The sequence below is a fragment of the Ranitomeya imitator genome, chromosome 2, assembly GCF_032444005.1.
Source record: "Ranitomeya imitator isolate aRanImi1 chromosome 2, aRanImi1.pri, whole genome shotgun sequence".
NCBI classification, from domain to species: Eukaryota; Metazoa; Chordata; class Amphibia; order Anura; family Dendrobatidae; genus Ranitomeya; species Ranitomeya imitator.
The window spans coordinates 393,679,796-393,698,324 of NC_091283.1; the positions used below are offsets into that span (position 1 = coordinate 393,679,796).

The window sequence follows — 18,529 nt, forward strand, 5'->3', positions numbered from 1 at the left end:
TTTGAACTTTTGGCTTTCAGGCTCCAGATCTCACCATCCATTACTGCTTTGAATGTGACACCATCATCATTTTATAGACAATCACCTTGGCTAACTCATATATAAACATGACTTACAACTATTTGGCATATGACTAGTTATGCACTGGAGCTTACTTAATTATTCTGGCCAACCAAATTCATCTCTTCAAGGCAGCTGTTTAACTTGCAGTAGAAGGACCCACAAGGGTTTGAATAGTCGGGGGACAGCGTAGCAGGGGAGTTTGAAGAGGTGGTTCAGCATGGATTGGAGGCTGTCTGGGGGGACAGTAAAAGCCATTGATAGAGTGGAAAAAATTGTTCATAAATGAGGAAGGTGTGATAGAGGTCATTCATAAGGGAGGACAGTTTGGCTGTTGCCTGCAGAGACGAGCTCTGTATGTGAAAAGTGTCATGCATCTGGGTTTGAACCCTTGAGCCTGTGCCTTGTGGTTGGTTTCTCTGTCTGCCAAGCCACAGCAGATAGCAATCAAGTAACAGGGGAGACAAATTAGTAAATGAAAACGCCTATCACCTTTCGGGTGCAGCTTTATATACATTCCCCTTGCTGGTATTTCCTGCTGGTGATATTCTCATTTGGATGTCCAGCTATACTGCCGTAGTTTAAGCCAGTCAGTGATCTCTTTACTGTTTATGTTCTTTACCCTGCATTTGTCTTCTGTTTCTTTTTAGTAAGTGGGTGGCAGTACGTACTTAATCCTTTATTCTGTATTTCTTGATTTGTTTTACTCACTCTGGCATCTTTCTGCTTTCCCTTCTTTAGGTAATTTACACTCTGCTCTGCCCTCCGATTCTTTAGAAGGAACGTGAAGCATTCAACAGCATTTTAGGCAGCATAAGTCTGAGTTGCCATTATATAGTCTGTGGTTAAGGCTTTTTCTACTCATGCAGGAACCACTAGGGACTGCAGGGTCAGGATCTCTAGTCTATACAGGAACCTGCAGGGTCAGTTGCACTTTTCACTGTGTTACCTATTTTCCCAACTGAGTTGCTAAACTATCATAACATAAAGTCATCATGGCGTCAGGATCAGATTCTAAGAAAGGATCAGAGTAGATGTCACCTTATAAGGTGCCTTGGTCTATTGGTGTATTTACAATGCAGAATGATGGCTATAAAATGACTACCGACGCTATGTGAAGCCGAGCTACAGTTGTATAATAATCTGTAGATAGGCTGACTAAGGTTGTGTGTGCACAGGACAATTGTTAATTTTCTAGATATGTGCATGTAGTATAGCATTATTCTTAAGAAATCAAATTTAAAAACCATTTCACCAGATGAATGAATATTTTGCTTGTGCATCTGGTGATTGCCAGCCTGTTTAAAGAGACTGATATTTGGTTGTCGATTATCGACCGGTGTAAGTGTACATTAGAGAGTAACTAAACTTTTGGCTTATGCAAATTGCCTCTTCAGAGAAAAAGAGGACTTAAACTCTATAGCGCCACCTGTTGGAAGTAGCGATCCTGCAAGTCACAATCAATCCTTTAACGAGTCGTGCAATATGACTTAGGATAAAAGCCAAATCAGTATCTCAATTCACAGACACGGTGTTTCGGGCTGTTGGCCCTCGTCAGTGCGAAGCAGGAGAACTAATTTGGCTAGGTGAGAGGCTCTGGACTGGGGTCTAAGGGGTATCGTTTCTCCTTATGGAGAGTGACATACCATCTCTGGCTTGTCAAGGTAAGGAGGCTTATTCGCCGTACAATGCTCCTCTGTGAAATATAATATGCAAATTGCCTCTTCAGAGAAAAGAGGACTTAAAGTCTATAGCGCCACCTGTTGGAAGTAGCGATCCTACAAGTCACAATCAACGAGTCATGCAATTTAACGAGTCATGCAATATGACTTAGGATAAAAGCCAAACAGACAAGCCAGAGCTGGTATGTCACTCTCCATAAGGAGAAACGTTGTCCCTTAGATCCCAGTCCAGAGCCTCTCATCTAGCTAAATTAGTTTTCGTGCTTCGCACTGACGAGGGCCAACAGCCCGAAACACTGTGTCTGCGAATTGAGATACTGATTTGGCTTAAACTTTTGGCAGCTTTTTATATATGTTTTAGACCCTTTAATTCTTAGCAGATAAGTGTAGGACCAAGTCTTGAGAATCCAACCAATAGTTCAAAACAAGTTTGAGATGCGCCTCTCTGGAGCGCACACACAGCGCAGGGCGGATGCAGGAGAGAGTCATAGGGTTCTGTCTCTTCACCTGGACACTTCTGAAAGGTCTATTGAGAAATTGGTGGGGTCTCAGGACCCATAACTGCACCAATCTGCTCCGGATTGCCAGTTATAAAAACATATTAGATAGCCCCCAAAAGTCAAAAAGGCACTTCCACTATGTATTTTGTTTATTAAATTACATGCACATATACACATTTGTGTGTGTATGTGCATGTATTGTAGTGTATTAATATACTCACCTATTGATGATGTATTAGGTATCCAGCGCGGTACTTCTCTTCTCAGTGACTCACTGTTCTGCAGATTTTCTAGGTCATGCTGTGGTCTACGTCACCAGGAAGGGACTTTACAATGTAAGGCTATGGAGTATCAGAACAAGTTTTCATAGAATTTAATTGTAAAAGAGACTTGTGTCACACGCATAAAGTATAGAGTGAGCCGGCTAGTCACACCGGCGAAATCAGCAATAGGTGAGTATTTTGATACACTCACACTACATTACATGCACATACACACTCATTTAATGAATAAAAAACTGTGTGGGACTGCTTCTTTAAATCACTCTTTCAATGTTTCATAGTGCTACTGTGTGCGTCCAACTGTGGTTACTGTATGTCCCACAGCCTGATGATGGATGGTAACTACAACTCCCATCATCTTTTTATCCTTTTTAAGGACATACTGGGAGTTGCAAGTTCATGCCATAAAATTGTATTTGCCGAAGTGATGTTTCTGTATTCATTTAATGATGATGGTTCTGGTCCTGTATTCATGTAGTGATGATGGTTCTGGTTCTGTATTCATGTAATGATGTTGGTTTTGGTTTTGTATTCATGTACTGATGACTTTTCTGGCGCTGTATTTATGTTCTGATGGTAGTTCCGTTGATGAATGCATATCCCAATGGTGGTCCTCAACCTATATTAATGTTGATATAGTAATCTTTAATTTATTGATGCAACATCATTATAGGGTCAGTGTGCTGTTCATTGCACACATGGACAACACTAAGGGTACCGTCACACAGTGGCATTTTGATCGCTACGACGGCACAATCCGTGACGTTCCAGCGATATATCCGTAACGTTCCAGCGATCTCGCTGTGTCTGACACGCTCCTGCGATCAGGGACCCCGCTGAGAATCGTACGTCGTAGCAGATCGTTTGAAACTTTCTTTCGTCGTCTAGTGTCCCGCTGTGGCGGCATGATCGCATGGTGTAACAAAGGTGTGCGCGATATTGTATACGATGTGCGCATAGTAACCAACGGCTTCTACATCGCACAAACGTCATGAATTTATCGCTCCAGCGTCATACGTTGCAAAGTGTGACAGCAGTCTACGACGCTGGAGCGATATTGTTACGATGCTGGAGCGTCACGGATCGTGCCATCGTAGCGATCAAAATGCCACTGTGTAACGGTACCCTAAGACTGAAAATACAACTGTCTGAATGAAGACCGATATTTCCACCGAACAAGTATTTGGCTAAAGACCTCATACACTTTAGATAGCTGTTGGCTGACAGCTATCTCGTTTTACTATCACCCTGACTCTGACAAGGCTCCTTTGATTTCAATAAGAGAACTGCTGTGCAAGAAATGCCTGGTGGCGGTGGCTTATCTCTTGGAGAACAGAAGGATCTGCAGTCAGCAATCAGATATCATTATGTCCACTGATGTCATCAGTCAGAAGCACCGATACATATCAAACTGTCAGCCAAACTTAGTGGTGTCAGTGGGCTAGGCCGACCCTAGTTTAATGTATATGGTGGCCTTAACTACTTATTAAAAGGTATGTGCACCTTTAAGGTACATGCACATGATATCTTTTAGACCTCTACAAACCTAGCAAAATTTTCAAGCGGAAGATGCTTCAGGCAATGCCTATGTCTTTTGTCTTAAAGGGTCTATTTTTCTATCTTTTCAGTCATTTTTCTGGTTATATTTTGGCCGCCGTTTTTTTTTTTCTCAAAAATTGTATGGAATAAACTAGAGAGCGATTTCGAAGCGCAAGCCACAACGAGAATGGCGTGGTCACTTCTGTTCACCGATTTACGTCTTTGAAAACCTGACGATCAAAAGACTAAAAATGAACAGCAAGTTATATTGACATTGCAGTGCACATGTTGTTAGGAGTCGAGTTTCCTCTGCTGCACAGGGGGAATCTCGATCCGTCTCCGCTGCGGTCTCCCATTCTCCTCCAGCCGCAGTGGAGTCTGCTCAGCAGGGACGTCGATCCCAGCGTCTCGCTCAGTCTGGCTCTGTGAGAAGAGTTACTGCTGCTTCTCCAGCTTCTGCCTTTAAAGCCAATACTGGTCAGCAGCGAGCGGACTTCTCTGGGACTAAGTCCTTGTCTGCACACACTGAGCATGCTCAGGGCAAGATCTCCCGATGGAGATCGAGGGTCATGTGCTCAGGCTCTGCGGCACATTCCATTGGTCCTCTTGGCAGGTCTTGGAAGGGCAAAAGTTCTGTGGCCACTTCCTGTGCTGCAACTATATAAACTGCGCATGACCACACGGCCATGCGCTAGTATTGTCTCATAATGTTATATGTGTGTGTGTAGATGAATGTATGTCGATGGATGAAAGCTCCTAAATATCCCTCCCTAGAGTTGTTGTCTGCTCGCGGATGTTGGTAGCTATCTAGCGCCTGACTAATCATCTGCACGATACACACATTTCAGCGTCCTCTTGCTGTGTCCGCCTGTACGGCGCCGTGCGCTTGCCTAGCGCTTTCCATACCCAAGCCAGTGTGGTTGGTGGCGTCCGTCAGTGCGGCATTGCTCGCACTCCTGTGCATTTATATATTTATATTTAGTTTCCTTTCACACCCAGTTGCGGTGTAGTGCCAGCGAGGGTCTAATCGGACTTCAATCCCAGTTGGGGTTAAGTACGCTGACTACTCGCTCGCGCTTTAGGTGCAGTACCGCGATCCTGTGACACAACAGGATTGCTCCCTTCACGCTGGGTGAGGTTGAACTCACGTGTATATACTTTAGTGTACCGCCACATAGTCTGTATTTACTAGCAGCAGGTTTTCACCTGTACGGTGGACCCGGGACTGCGAACGCATCTATATCACCTTTCTTGGTGCGTTCCGCCAGTCCTAACAGAATACTAGTGCCAGGGTCTGGCTAGTAAATGATGGACGATCAGCGTTCACAGCGGTACATCCAGCAGCTGGAGGGAAGGTTGGCGGCTCTTGAGCGTTCAACCTCAGCTGTGGATGTCACTGCTGTCGCTGTTCAGGCTGCTAGTGTTGCTGCAGCCACCTTGTCCACTGCCGCTCCTGTCCCGACTCTAACTCGCCTCCCGCTTCCAGAGAAATTCTCTGGTGACTGTAAGTCTTGTAGGGGTTTCGTGAGTCAGTGCTCTATCCATCTCGAGCTTCTGGCCTCTCGTTTCCCAACAGAGCGGGCTAAGGTGGGATTTATAGTGTCTCTTCTGTCGGACAGAGCGTTGCAGTGGGCTACGCCGCTATGGGAGCGTAGCGATCATGTGGTGCAGAGTGCTCCGTTGTTTCTGAGCACTCTGAAACAGGTATTTTTGGGACCTCGTGTCACCCATGATACGGCGCTCCAATTGTTGGCATTGACTCAGGGCTCGTCCTTGGTCAGTCATTTTGCCGTCCACTTCCGCACCCTAGCATCTGAGCTGGAGTGGTCGGATAAAGCCCTCATTCCAATATTTTGGAGGGGGCTGGCTGACCACGTTAAGGACGCCCTGGCCACTAGGGAGATTCCCGCCACACTGGAGGAATTAATAACTCTATCCACTCGTATTGATCTCCGTTTTCACGAGCGGAGGTTAGAGCGAGCCCAGTGTAGGCAGAGGTTTCGGCTGGCTCCCACCTTCGCCAAACCTTTGGAATCTCCAGACCAGGCTCCTGAGCCCCATGAGCCTGTGGTAGAGTCTCGAGCAGGATCTAAGTCCCGGACCGCTCGTGCACTCCAGATTTGTCATCTTTGCCAACAGTCTGGACATCTTGCCTCCAGATGTCTCCAGCGGTCGAGGAAACATCTGCGTCTAGTGGTAGTTGGTGGAGGTACACTAGACACGGTGACGTTTGCCTCCAAATTGTCCTTTAAGGGGACAATAACATTGGGCTCATCCTCTCACTCGGTAGAACTCTGCGTGGATTCTGGGGCGGAGGGCAATTTTATGTCTTCAGCCTTCGCCCAACGTCACGCAATTCCTCTGGTCATGCTATCTCAACCAGTAACGGTACGAGTGGTGAATGGGTCGACACTGCCCACACAGATTACACATCAAACTATCCCTTTTACTCTGTCCATGTCACCATCTCATCAGGAGATTATATCTCTACTCATCATTCCTGAGGGAATTGATGAGGTTCTCTTGGGGATACCTTGGTTACGGTACCACTCTCCTCACATCGAGTGGTCCTCAGGCAGAATTCTGGGATGGGGTGAATCTTGTGGGAACAGGTGTCATCGAGAGTGCGTTCAGGTTACTACTACAGAGGTACCCGCAGATCTCTCCTCTCTCCCCAAGCAATATTGGTCTTATGCAGACGTGTTCTCCAAAAAGGCAGCGGAGACTCTTCCGCCCCATCGCCCCTATGACTGTCCTATTGATCTCTTGCCTGGTGCTGAGCCTCCCCGGGGTCGAGTCTATCCATTATCTCTCCCGGAAACGGAGGCAATGTCTCAGTACATACAAGAGAATTTGGCAAGAGGGTTCATCAGGAAGTCAGTGTCACCTGCTGGGGCAGGGTTCTTTTTCGTGCAGAAGAAGAATGGAGAACTATGTCCATGCATAGACTACAGGGGTCTTAATGCTATCACAGTTAAGAACAAGTACCCTTTGCCGTTGATATCTGAGCTTTTCGATAGGCTTCGGGGAGCTAGAGTGTTTACTAAACTAGATCTGCGGGGTGCTTATAACCTGATTCGCATCCGTGAGGGGGACGAGTGGAAAACGGCATTTAACACCAGAGATGGGCACTATGAGTATCTGGTGATGCCCTTCGGGCTCTGTAAAGCACCTGCCGTGTTCCAAGACTTTGTCAACGATATCTTTCGGGATATGCTTTCCACCTCGGTAGTAGTCTATCTGGATGATATTCTCATCTTTTCTCCAGATATTGACTCCCACCGGAGAGATGTTGGCAGAGTCTTCGATCTCCTACGGGCAAACTCTCTTTATGCAAAGTTGGAGAAGTGTGTGTTTGAGCAGGAGTCCTTACCTTTCCTGGGCTATATCATCTCCGCCCAGGGATTGGCTATGGATCCTGCCAAACTACAGGCTGTGATGGACTGGCAAGAGCCCCATTCTCTTAAAGCAGTGCAGCGCTTTATGGGGTTCATAAACTATTACCGCCAGTTCATTCCCCACTTCTCAACTCTGGTAGCTCCCTTGGTAGCCCTCACCAAGAAGGGAGCGAATCCCAAATTGTGGTCGGAAGAGGTCTCCAAGGCCTTCACTTCTATTAAGTCCCACTTTGCTAGCGCTCCCATCTTACATCGTCCCGATGTGGATAAGCCATTCCTAATGGAGGTGGATGCCTCGTCCGTTGGTGCTGGAGCAGTCCTCTACCAAAAGGATGCTCAAGGTCGGAAGCATCCATGCTTCTTCTCTAAGACCTTCACGCCAGCGGAGAGGAACTACTCCATCGGGGACAGGGAGTTGCTAGCAATGAAGTTGGCCTTTTCGGAGTGGAGACACCTTCTGGAGGGTGCGCGGTTTCCCTTCCAAGTTTACACGGACCACAAAAATTTGGTCTATTTGCAGACAGCCCAGCGGCTAAATTCTCGCCAGGCCAGATGGTCCCTGTTCTTCTCCCGGTTCCACTTTTCTCTTCATTATCTCGCCGGGGAGAAGAATATCCGTGCTGACGCTCTCTCTCGCTCCCTTATGTCAACTGAGGAGGAGGAAGAGGAGCCTCGGCTTATTGTCCCTTCCGAGAGCCTGAGAACCGTGGCGCCGGTTTCGCTAGAGTCTGTGCCTCCGGGCAAGACTTTTGTGCCCATTAATTTGCGACCGGAGGTTCTCTCTTGGGCTCATTCGTCCAGGGTGGGTGGACACTTTGGGACAAAGAGGACATCTGAGCTACTGGCGAGGACGTACTGGTGGCCGCATATGGTCCGGGATGTCAGGGATTATGTTCTGGCGTGTGTCTCCTGCGCCAAAAATAAATCTCCGCGTCAAAGGCCAGCTGGTTTGCTCTATCCCTTGCCGGTGGCAGATAGGCCCTGGGAGATGGTCGGGATGGACTTTGTTGTGGGTTTGCCCAAGTCTCGCGGCTGTACCATCATTTGGGTCATCACCGATCATTTCTCAAAAATGGTGCATTTGGTGCCGCTACCACGGTTACCTTCTGCACGGGCCTTGGCAGCGTTGTTCATTAGACATATCTTCCGCCTGCATGGTATGCCAGACAAAATTGTCAGTGACCGGGGTCCCCAGTTTGCGTCTCGGTTCTGGAGAGAGCTCTGTCGTCTTCTCAGTATTGAGTTGAATCTCTCTTCCGCTTATCATCCCGAGACGAATGGGTTGGTAGAGAGGGCCAACCAGACCTTGGTCACATACCTGCGACATTTTGTTTCAGCCAGGCAGGATGACTGGGCATCCTTGCTATCATGGGCAGAGTTTGCACTGAACAACGCCGTAGCCGACTCCACTGGACAAACCCCATTCCTCCTCAACTATGGTCAGCATCCACGGGTACCTGTGCCTATGCCCGTGTCTTCCGCCGACTCCAGGGTGGCAGACTGGGCTGTGGAGGCACGGGATATTTGGGACCGCACTCAGGATGCCATTCGGGCCTCTAAGGAGAGAATGAGGTCCTCCGCCGATGCTCATCGGCGCCCCGCTCCGACCTTTGCTCCTGGCGACTTGGTGTGGCTCTCCGCCCGTAACATCAGGCTGCGAGTTGAGTCCACTAAGTTTGCTCCTCGCTACTTGGGTCCTTTCAGGGTCCTCGAGCAGGTTAATCCTGTGGTCTATCGTTTGGCCCTTCCGCCACGCCTGGGTATCACCGACACCTTTCATGTGTCCCTCTTGAAACCCGTGTATATGTCCCGGTTCTCCGAGTCATCTGCTGGGACATCGGGTTCGTCTTTGGACGATTATGAGGTGAACGCTATTTTGGGGTGCAAGGTGGTGCGTGGTAAAAAATTTTATTTGGTGGACTGGAAGGGTTATGGCCCCGAGGACAGGTCCTGGGAGCCTGTTGAGCACATTCGGGCTCCGCAGCTCATTGCTGCCTTCGAACGTAGCAAGGCCCAAGGAGGGGGGGGGGCCATGTTAGGAGTCGAGTTTCCTCTGCTGCACAGGGGGAATCTCGATCCGTCTCCGCTGCGGTCTCCCATTCTCCTCCAGCCACAATGGAGTCTGCTCAGCAGGGACTTCGATCCCAGCGTCTCGCTCAGTCTGGCTCTGTGAGAAGAGTTACTGCTGCTTCTCCAGCTTCTGCCTTTAAAGCCAATACTGGTCAGCAGCGAGCGGACTTCTCTGGGACTAAGTCCTTGTCTGCACACACTGAGCATGCCCAGGGCAAGATCTCCCGTTGGAGATCGAGGGTCATGTGCTCAGGCTCTGCGGCACATTCCGTTGGTCCTCTTGGCAGGTCTTGGAAGGGCAAAAGTTCTGTGGCCACTTCCTGTGCTGCAACTATATAAACTGCGCATGACCGCACGGCCATGCGCTAGTATTGTCTCATAATGTTATATGTGTGTGTGTAGATGAATGTATGTCGATGGATGAAAGCTCCTAAATATCCCTCCCTAGAGTTGTTGTCTGCTCGCGGATGTTGGTAGCTATCTAGCGCCTGACTAATCATCTGCACGATACACACATTTCAGCATCCTCTTGCTGTGTCCGCCTGTACGGCGCCGTGCGCTTGCCTAGCACTTTCCATACCCAAGCCAGTGTGGTTGGTGGCGTCCGTCAGTGCGGCATTGCTCGCACTCCTGTACATTTATATATTTATATTTAGATTCCTTTCACACCCAGTTGTGGTGTAGTGCCAGCGAGGGTCTAATCGGACTTCAATCCCAGTTGGGGTTAAGTATGCTGACTACTCGCTCGCGCTTTAGGTGCGGTACCGCGATCCTGTGACACAACAGGATTGCTCCCTTCACGCTGGGTGAGGTTGAACCCACGTGTATATACTTTAGTGTACCGCCACATAGTCTGTATTTACTAGCAGCAGGTTTTCACCTGTACGGTGGACCCCAGACTGCGAACGCATCTATATCACCTTTCTTGGTGCGTTCCGCCAGTCCTAACACATGTTCATTGTTTTTCAGATGGGTTCCAGGCGTAATACAAAAAAAACACATTGTGTGCACATACCCTTAGTCTGACTTATCAGTAGGGGCCATGACCACTTGAAGTGTCTAGGGCAGAATGAACAGCAAATAAGAAAGTGCCAATTTTGGTCACCATGTTCTTTTACTATTGTTTCTGGGTTTTTTTTTTTAAATCATTTCACACGAGTTCTCCATCTGTGATTTTTATAATTTTTGTTGCAGGGTGAAGATCTGCCCCATATTATTACTACAGAGACATATGTGAGGGGTGATGAGCGGTGTAAGGAGATTACTACAAATAACCGCATGGGTAAGTAGTGACTAGAGTTGAGCGACCTTGACCTTTTTAGAGTCGAGCCGGGTTTCGCGAAACCCGACTATCTCAAAAGTCGGGTCGAGTGAAATCGGCCGTTTATGACGTAAAGTCGGGATCGACCGAAACACGAAACCCAATGCAAGTCAATGGGGTAGCATAGTCGGCAGTGAGTGGGGGCCAGGAAAACATCTAGAGTGCCCATTTTAATGTCAAAACCATCCATTCTTCTTAATGAAGCTTGTCAAGCGTAATTTACCTTATAATAATTGGAAGGCATTTGAAATTGGGGTTCATTTGGCTAAAGTTGTGGTGGGTAGGGCTGGTTCAAGTAATTAGTGGGCCCAGGAAATCTGGACCACGTCACGGCAGTGGAGCAGGGAGAGGTAAGTATTTCAACTTTGCAAGTGCTGTGAACCTGAGCAAGCAGGGGGGGCCCACTCGTTGGCATTGGCACTGGCACAGGGCCCCTCAAAGTACAGCGGTGTTTGCACGGCGGGGGCGCCTCCCACCGGCAGCCACACTTTTGCGTACTATGAGAGGCCCTGTGCCAGTGACGTCGCCAACTAGTATTCCTCCCCCCACCTGATGAAGGAACCTGCACTTTCATCTGCACCTTCCTGTTTGTCCCCGTGTAAGGTGGTATGGTATGCGGGAAGGGGGACCTGACTTTCAGCAGGGTCACAATCTTGCAGTGTAGCGTGCACGGGAAATGTTGCGTTATGGGTCAATGTACCAGCAGACTCATCTATCACTGGCTGGGCAATGGGCAGGATGAGGAGGAAACACAGATATAGGCCCAAAGAATAAAGTGGGCTAAATGCAGTTCAAAATTGGTAACACAGGACTAATCAGGGGGCATTGCAGTGGAGGACAACTGGAATGAGAGGCTGACACAGAGAGTAGGCCCAAATCAGTAAGTAGTCGAAATGCAGTTCAAAATTGGCAACAGTAGTAAACAGGCGGCACAGCTTTGTTCAGTGGAGGAGAACAGCAAGGAGTGGCAGACACCGATAGTAGGCTCCAACCCAACTGGTAGGCCAAATGCAGTCTAACATTAACAACTACTTAACGAGCGCCTGAAAACGGAATTTCAGGACAGGAAACCAGGAGAACAGCAAGGAGCGGCAGACACCGATAGTAGGCCCCAAACCCACTAGTACGCCAAATGCAGTTGTTCCGTTTAACCACAATTTAATGAGAGCCTGAAGATAGAAGTTCAGGAAAGGCAACCTGGAGAACACCTTGGAGTGGAACACACCATCTCTCTACACCCCATACCCAATTTGTAGGCCTAATGCAGCATAGTTTCCAACAACTACTAAACGAGAGCCGGAAGATCGAAGCTCAGGAAAGGCAACCTGGAGAACACCTTGGAGTGGAACACACCATCTCTCTACACCCCATACCCAATTTGTAGGCCTAATGCAGCGTAGTTTCCAACAACTACTAAACGAGAGCATGATGATCGAAGCATTGGCGAGGAAACCTGGGGAACACCTTGGAGTCGAACACACCATCTCTCTACAGTGGAACACACCATCTCTCTACACCCCATACCCAATTTGTAGGCCTAATGCAGCGTAGTTTCCAACAACTACTAAACGAGAGCCGGAAGATCGAAGCTCAGGAAAGGCAACCTGGAGAACACCTTGGAGTAGAACACACCATCTCTCTACACCCCATACCCAATTTGTAGGCCTAATGCAGCGTAGTTTCCAACAACTACTAAACGAGAGCCGGAAGATCGAAGCTCAGGAAAGGCAACCTGGGGAACACCTTGGAGTGGAACACACCATCTCTCTACACCCCATACCCAATTTGTAGGCCCAATGCAGCGTAGTTTCCAACAACTACTAAACGAGAGCATGATGATCGAAGCATTGGCGAGGAAACCTGGGGAACACCTTGGAGTGGAACACACCATCTCTCTACACCCCATACCCAATTTGTAGGCCCAATGCAGCGTAGTTTCCAACAACTACTAAACGAGAGCATGATGATCGAAGCATTGGCGAGGAAACCTGGGGAACACCTTGGAGTGGAACACACCATCTCTCTACAGTGGAACACACCATCTCTCTACACCCCATACCCAATTTGTAGGCCTAATGCAGCATAGTTTCCAACAACTACTAAACGAGAGCCGGAAGATCGAAGCTCAGGAAAGGCAACCTGGAGAACACCTTGGAGTGGAACACACCATCTCTCTACACCCCATACCCAATTTGTAGGCCTAATGCAGCGTAGTTTCCAACAACTACTAAACGAGAGCATGATGATCGAAGCATTGGCGAGGAAACCTGGGGAACACCTTGGAGTGGAACACACCATCTCTCTACAGTGGAACACACCATCTCTCTACACCCCATACCCAATTTGTAGGCCTAATGCAGCGTAGTTTCCAACAACTACTAAACGAGAGCCGGAAGATCGAAGCTCAGGAAAGGCAACCTGGAGAACACCTTGGAGTGGAACACACCATCTCTCTACACCCCATAACCCAATTTGTAGGCCTAATGCAGCGTAGTTTCCAACAACTACTAAACGAGAGCCGGAAGATCGAAGCTCAGGAAAGGCAACCTGGGGAACACTGTTGTGAATTCTGTGGCTGAATTCACTCCTGTGGTCACAAGTGGTACTGCAGCTTCTGAGCTTCCTCCCTCAGGTGTTCTGGTGAGCTCGTTAACTGCTTCATTACTTAACTCCGCCTGATGCTGCTATCCTTGCTCCTTGTCAATGTTTCAGTGTTGGATCTGAGCTTCTCCTGATTGTTCCTGTGACCTGCTGCTCTGTATAGCTAAGTGCTTTTTGCTTTTTTGTTGCTTTTTTTCTGTCCAGCTTGTCTTTTGTTTTGCTGGAAGCTCTGAGACGCAAAGGGTGTACCGCCGTGCCGTTAGTTCGGCACGGTGGGTTTTTTTTGCCCCCTTTGCGTGGTTTTGCTTTAGGGTTTTTTGTAGACTGCAAAGTTCGCTTTACTGTCCTCGCTCTGTCCTAGAATATCGGGCCCCACTTTGCTGAATCTATTTCATCCCTACGTTTTGTCTTTTCATCTTACTCACAGTCATTATATGTGGGGGGCTGCCTTTTCCTTTGGGGAATTTCTCTGGGGCAAGTCAGGCCTATTTTTCTATCTTCAGGCTAGCTAGTTTCTTATATAATTAAAAGACAAGAATACAATTCATATGTAAATGTATACAAAACAAGGGGAAACACGGCAGAATGGACCCAATGCAATCCATGAGGTAAAATAAATATACGGGGATAAATCCCTAAGTACATAGACACCAGCAGGCTCTGTATTACAAAACATGAATGACCACAAATATAATATAACAATAGTTCATATATAAGTCCTATCATATAGTGTGTGTAGTCACCAAAAAACACATATATATGTGGGCAGTAGATCGAGAAAATTGTGTCCTGGTAAAGACTACTATAGTATAATGGATAAAGAATTATATGGTAAATCCAAGAACAGTACCAGTGTACAGGAAAGGTTATATAGAACAATATCGATGATCAAGTATCCACATAGGACCAGGATAAAGTGTCAGTGTCCTAGTAAAGACCACTATAATGGACAGGGGGTTATATGGTATATCTAAGAATGGTACTAGTGTACAAGAGAAGTTATATAGAACAATATCAATGATCCGGTATCCACATAGGATCAGGATAAAGTGTCAGTGCATAGTGCAAATAACGCATATAAGTCCATATAGGAGCCATACTGAGACATTCATGAATAAGGTGTCAGCGCTGCATGCATACCTGCTGGGGGGAGGATTGCCGTGGGACAGGATAACCCCGCCGCGCGTTTCGCAGCGTGGCTTCTTCCAGGGGGTCATAAGGGTAAGTGGGACACAGTGCGGTCTTATAGAGTGCGGCGCTTGTTATGGCGCTGGCGTCCATCGGTCACAGAACAGGAAGCGGCGGGGCCGGCGTCCCACGTCATCAAGTCCCGCCCCACTCCGACGCGTCAGAGGGGTAGGGAACAAGAAGACGCTATGGGACACGTTGCCACGGCAACCCGAGGAGGACGAAAGACACCAGCGCACTACGCAGCACCCACAGAGCACCAGTGAGAGGCTGCAGATAAATATAAGAGAAATACCGGAAGTATGGAGGTTAAGGGGACATAAAGAAGTGACCGGATACTGAAGGGAATATGTATATAGATAAGAGCTACAAATACTGAAGTAATATACCGGAGATGCAAAAACTGGATGAATTTAAGGGATTAACCAAACGTTAAAGTAAAAGAATATGGGGAGATAACCAGATATGAAGGAAAGTGTGTGCTGGATATAAGATCAGAGAAATAAAGAAATGCCAGAATATACACAACTGGCAAGTATACATAGGTCATAGTGCTAGGTGAGAAAGAAAGAACAATAAGGTAATTAATGCCCAAGTTGAGAGGAACTATGAAAATATATATCTATATATATAAAAATATATGGGTGCAAGATTCTGTGTGTGATATACATGGGGCTAACGTGTAACCAAAGGTGTAGGATAAACAAACTACCGTTCAACGGACACTGGGTGTGAGGATACAATTGAAGTCCGAATACATACAGACAAATTATTATTATAATAACAGTGTGATTAAAATACACGTTTCTTCTTTCCCAATGTGTAGGTCCAGGGTCCAGGCGTGTGACGCAAACGTAGAAGACGTGAAGAAGAATGAGACAGCTGGTTAAGGTAAGATCAAATTGTCATAACTATAAAAAGGAAACATTAAGAATGTTAGTGGAAAAATACATAAACAGCCAAATCACAGGATGATATGGGATGTATATACAAAAACAAACAAAACAAACATAATGAATGCAATATTAGATATATAAAATAAGGATAAAAAAGTAATTTAAAAGCATGGCACTAAAAAAGTCCCAATAAGTGTGATGGAGTATTAGAGAAAGGGAGCGAAACTCATCACCTCGTTAAGGCCATTAGGTTGAAGTGAGCCTAGCCTTGAGATCCACTTGGTCTCAAGTTGAGCCAATTTGGTTTTTGCATCTCCACCTCTTGAATCCCTCAAAATCCTATCTATGCCAATCACTCTTAGTTGGCTAGAATCACAGTTATGAACCAATCTAAAATGACGTGGTATAGGTTTTAGAGACATCACATCGTTGACCTCACTGGCATGGTTGATGTCACGGACATGTTCTCGAATCCGTATTTTCAATGGTCTTGAAGTCATCCCTATGTATACGAGGCCACATGGACACGTTGCACGGTAAACAACATACTCCGTGCCACAATTGATGTTATGTGTGATTCGAAATTTCTTGCCACGCGAGTCCTCAAATTCCTGGGCTTTGTCCATGTTTTTGCAGGCCAAGCACTTTTTACACGGGAAGAAACCCCAACTGGGTCCTCTAGAATTGAAGATGTTCTGTGTGGTCTTGCCCTTATATTGACTGTGGACTAACATGTCCTTCAAGTTCTGAGCCCTCCTATACGTGATAGATGGAGCTGATGGAACACTTCTAGCTAAGACAGGGTCATTCAGGATAATGGGCCAAAATTTTGCGAGAGCCTCCCTCATTGGCTTCCATTTTTCATTATAGGTGGAAATGAATCTCACCGTAGTAGATGTTGATGTTTTACGCTTAGCTCGTAGAAGTTCAGATCTAGGTTTATTGTTCGCTTTAAACCATCCCTGACGGATCACCTTTTTAGAATATCCCCTCTGTAAGAACCGCTGTGTTAATTCCGAAGATTGGGTTTGGAAGGAAGACTCCGTAGAACAAATCCTTTTGGTCCTCAAGAACTGTCCGTAAGGGATACTATTTTTCAAGGGTCTAGGGTGTGCTGAGGCCGCGTGTAGTACTGAATTGACAGAGGTTTCTTTCCTGAACACTTGAGTGTGTAAAAAACCGTCCTCACCTTTGAAGAATTTGGTGTCCAAAAAGTCAATGCTCGTTTGGCTGTACTTGCAGGTTAGTTTCATTTCCACCTATAATGAAAAATGGAAGCCAATGAGGGAGGCTCTCGCAAAATTTTGGCCCATTATCCTGAATGACCCTGTCTTAGCTAGAAGTGTTCCATCAGCTCCATCTATCACGTATAGGAGGGCTCAGAACTTGAAGGACATGTTAGTCCACAGTCAATATAAGGGCAAGACCACACAGAACATCTTCAATTCTAGAGGACCCAGTTGGGGTTTCTTCCCGTGTAAAAAGTGCTTGGCCTGCAAAAACATGGACAAAGCCCAGGAATTTGAGGACTCGCGTGGCAAGAAATTTCGAATCACACATAACATCAATTGTGGCACGGAGTATGTTGTTTACCGTGCAACGTGTCCATGTGGCCTCGTATACATAGGGATGACTTCAAGACCATTGAAAATACGGATTCGAGAACATGTCCGTGACATCAACCATGCCAGTGAGGTCAACGATGTGATGTCTCTAAAACCTATACCACGTCATTTTAGATTGGTTCATAACTGTGATTCTAGCCAACTAAGAGTGATTGGCATAGATAGGATTTTGAGGGATTCAAGAGGTGGAGATGCAAAAACCAAATTGGCTCAACTTGAGACCAAGTGGATCTCAAGGCTAGGCTCACTTCAACCTAATGGCCTTAACGAGGTGATGAGTTTCGCTCCCTTTCTCTAATACTCCATCACACTTATTGGGACTTTTTTAGTGCCATGCTTTTAAATTACTTTTTTATCCTTATTTTATATATCTAATATTGCATTCATTATGTTTGTTTTGTTTGTTTTTGTATATACATCCCATATCATCCTGTGATTTGGCTGTTTATGTATTTTTCCACTAACATTCTTAATGTTTCCTTTTTATAGTTATGACAATTTGATCTTACCTTAACCAGCTGTCTCATTCTTCTTCACGTCTTCTATGTTTGCGTCACACGCCTGGACCCTGGACCTACACATTGGGAAAGAAGAAACGTGTATTTTAATCACACTGTTATTATAATAATAATTTGTCTGTATGTATTCTGACTTCAATTGTATCCTCACACACAGTGTCCGTTGAACGGTAGTTTGTTTATCCTACACCTTTGGTTACACGTTAGCCCCATGTATATCACACACAGAATCTTGCACCCATATATTTTTATATATATAGATATATATTTTCATAGTTCCTCTCAACTTGGGCATTAATTACCTTATTATTCTTTCTTTCTCACCTAGCACTATGACCTATGTATACTTGCCAGTTGTGTATATTCTGGCATTTCTTTATTTCTCTGATCTTATATCCAGCACACACTTTCCTTCATATCTGGTTATCTCCCCATATTCTTTTACTTTAACGTTTGGTTAATCCCTTAAATTCATCCAGTTTTTGCATCTCCGGTATATTACTTCAGTATTTGTAGCTCTTATCTATATACATATTCCCTTCAGTATCCGGTCACTTCTTTATGTCCCCTTAGCCTCCATACTTCCGGTATTTCTCTTATATTTATCTGCAGCCTCTCACTGGTGCTCTGTGGGTGCTGCGTAGTGCGCTGGTGTCTTTCGTCCTCCTCGGGTTGCCGTGGCAACGTGTCCCATAGCGTCTTCTTGTTCCCTACCCCTCTGACGCGTCGGAGTGGGGCGGGACTTGATGACGTGGGACGCCGGCCCCGCCGCTTCCTGTTCTGTGACCGATGGACGCCAGCGCCATAACAAGCGCCGCACTCTATAAGACCGCACTGTGTCCCACTTACC

At 46.5% G+C, this 18,529-nt stretch overlaps 1 protein-coding gene across 1 annotated transcript in view; it reads left to right on the forward strand.

Annotated features, from left to right (window-relative positions):
• The window catches only part of LOC138666657 (zinc finger protein 850-like), a 137,545-nt gene that overhangs the window by 73,587 nt on the left and 45,429 nt on the right, over window positions 1-18,529 (forward strand). Inside the window, exon 18 of the mRNA XM_069754847.1 lies at window positions 10,725-10,812. Coding sequence (XP_069610948.1) covers window positions 10,725-10,812 — 88 coding nt within the window. The remainder of the gene's footprint in view (window positions 1-10,724; window positions 10,813-18,529) is intronic.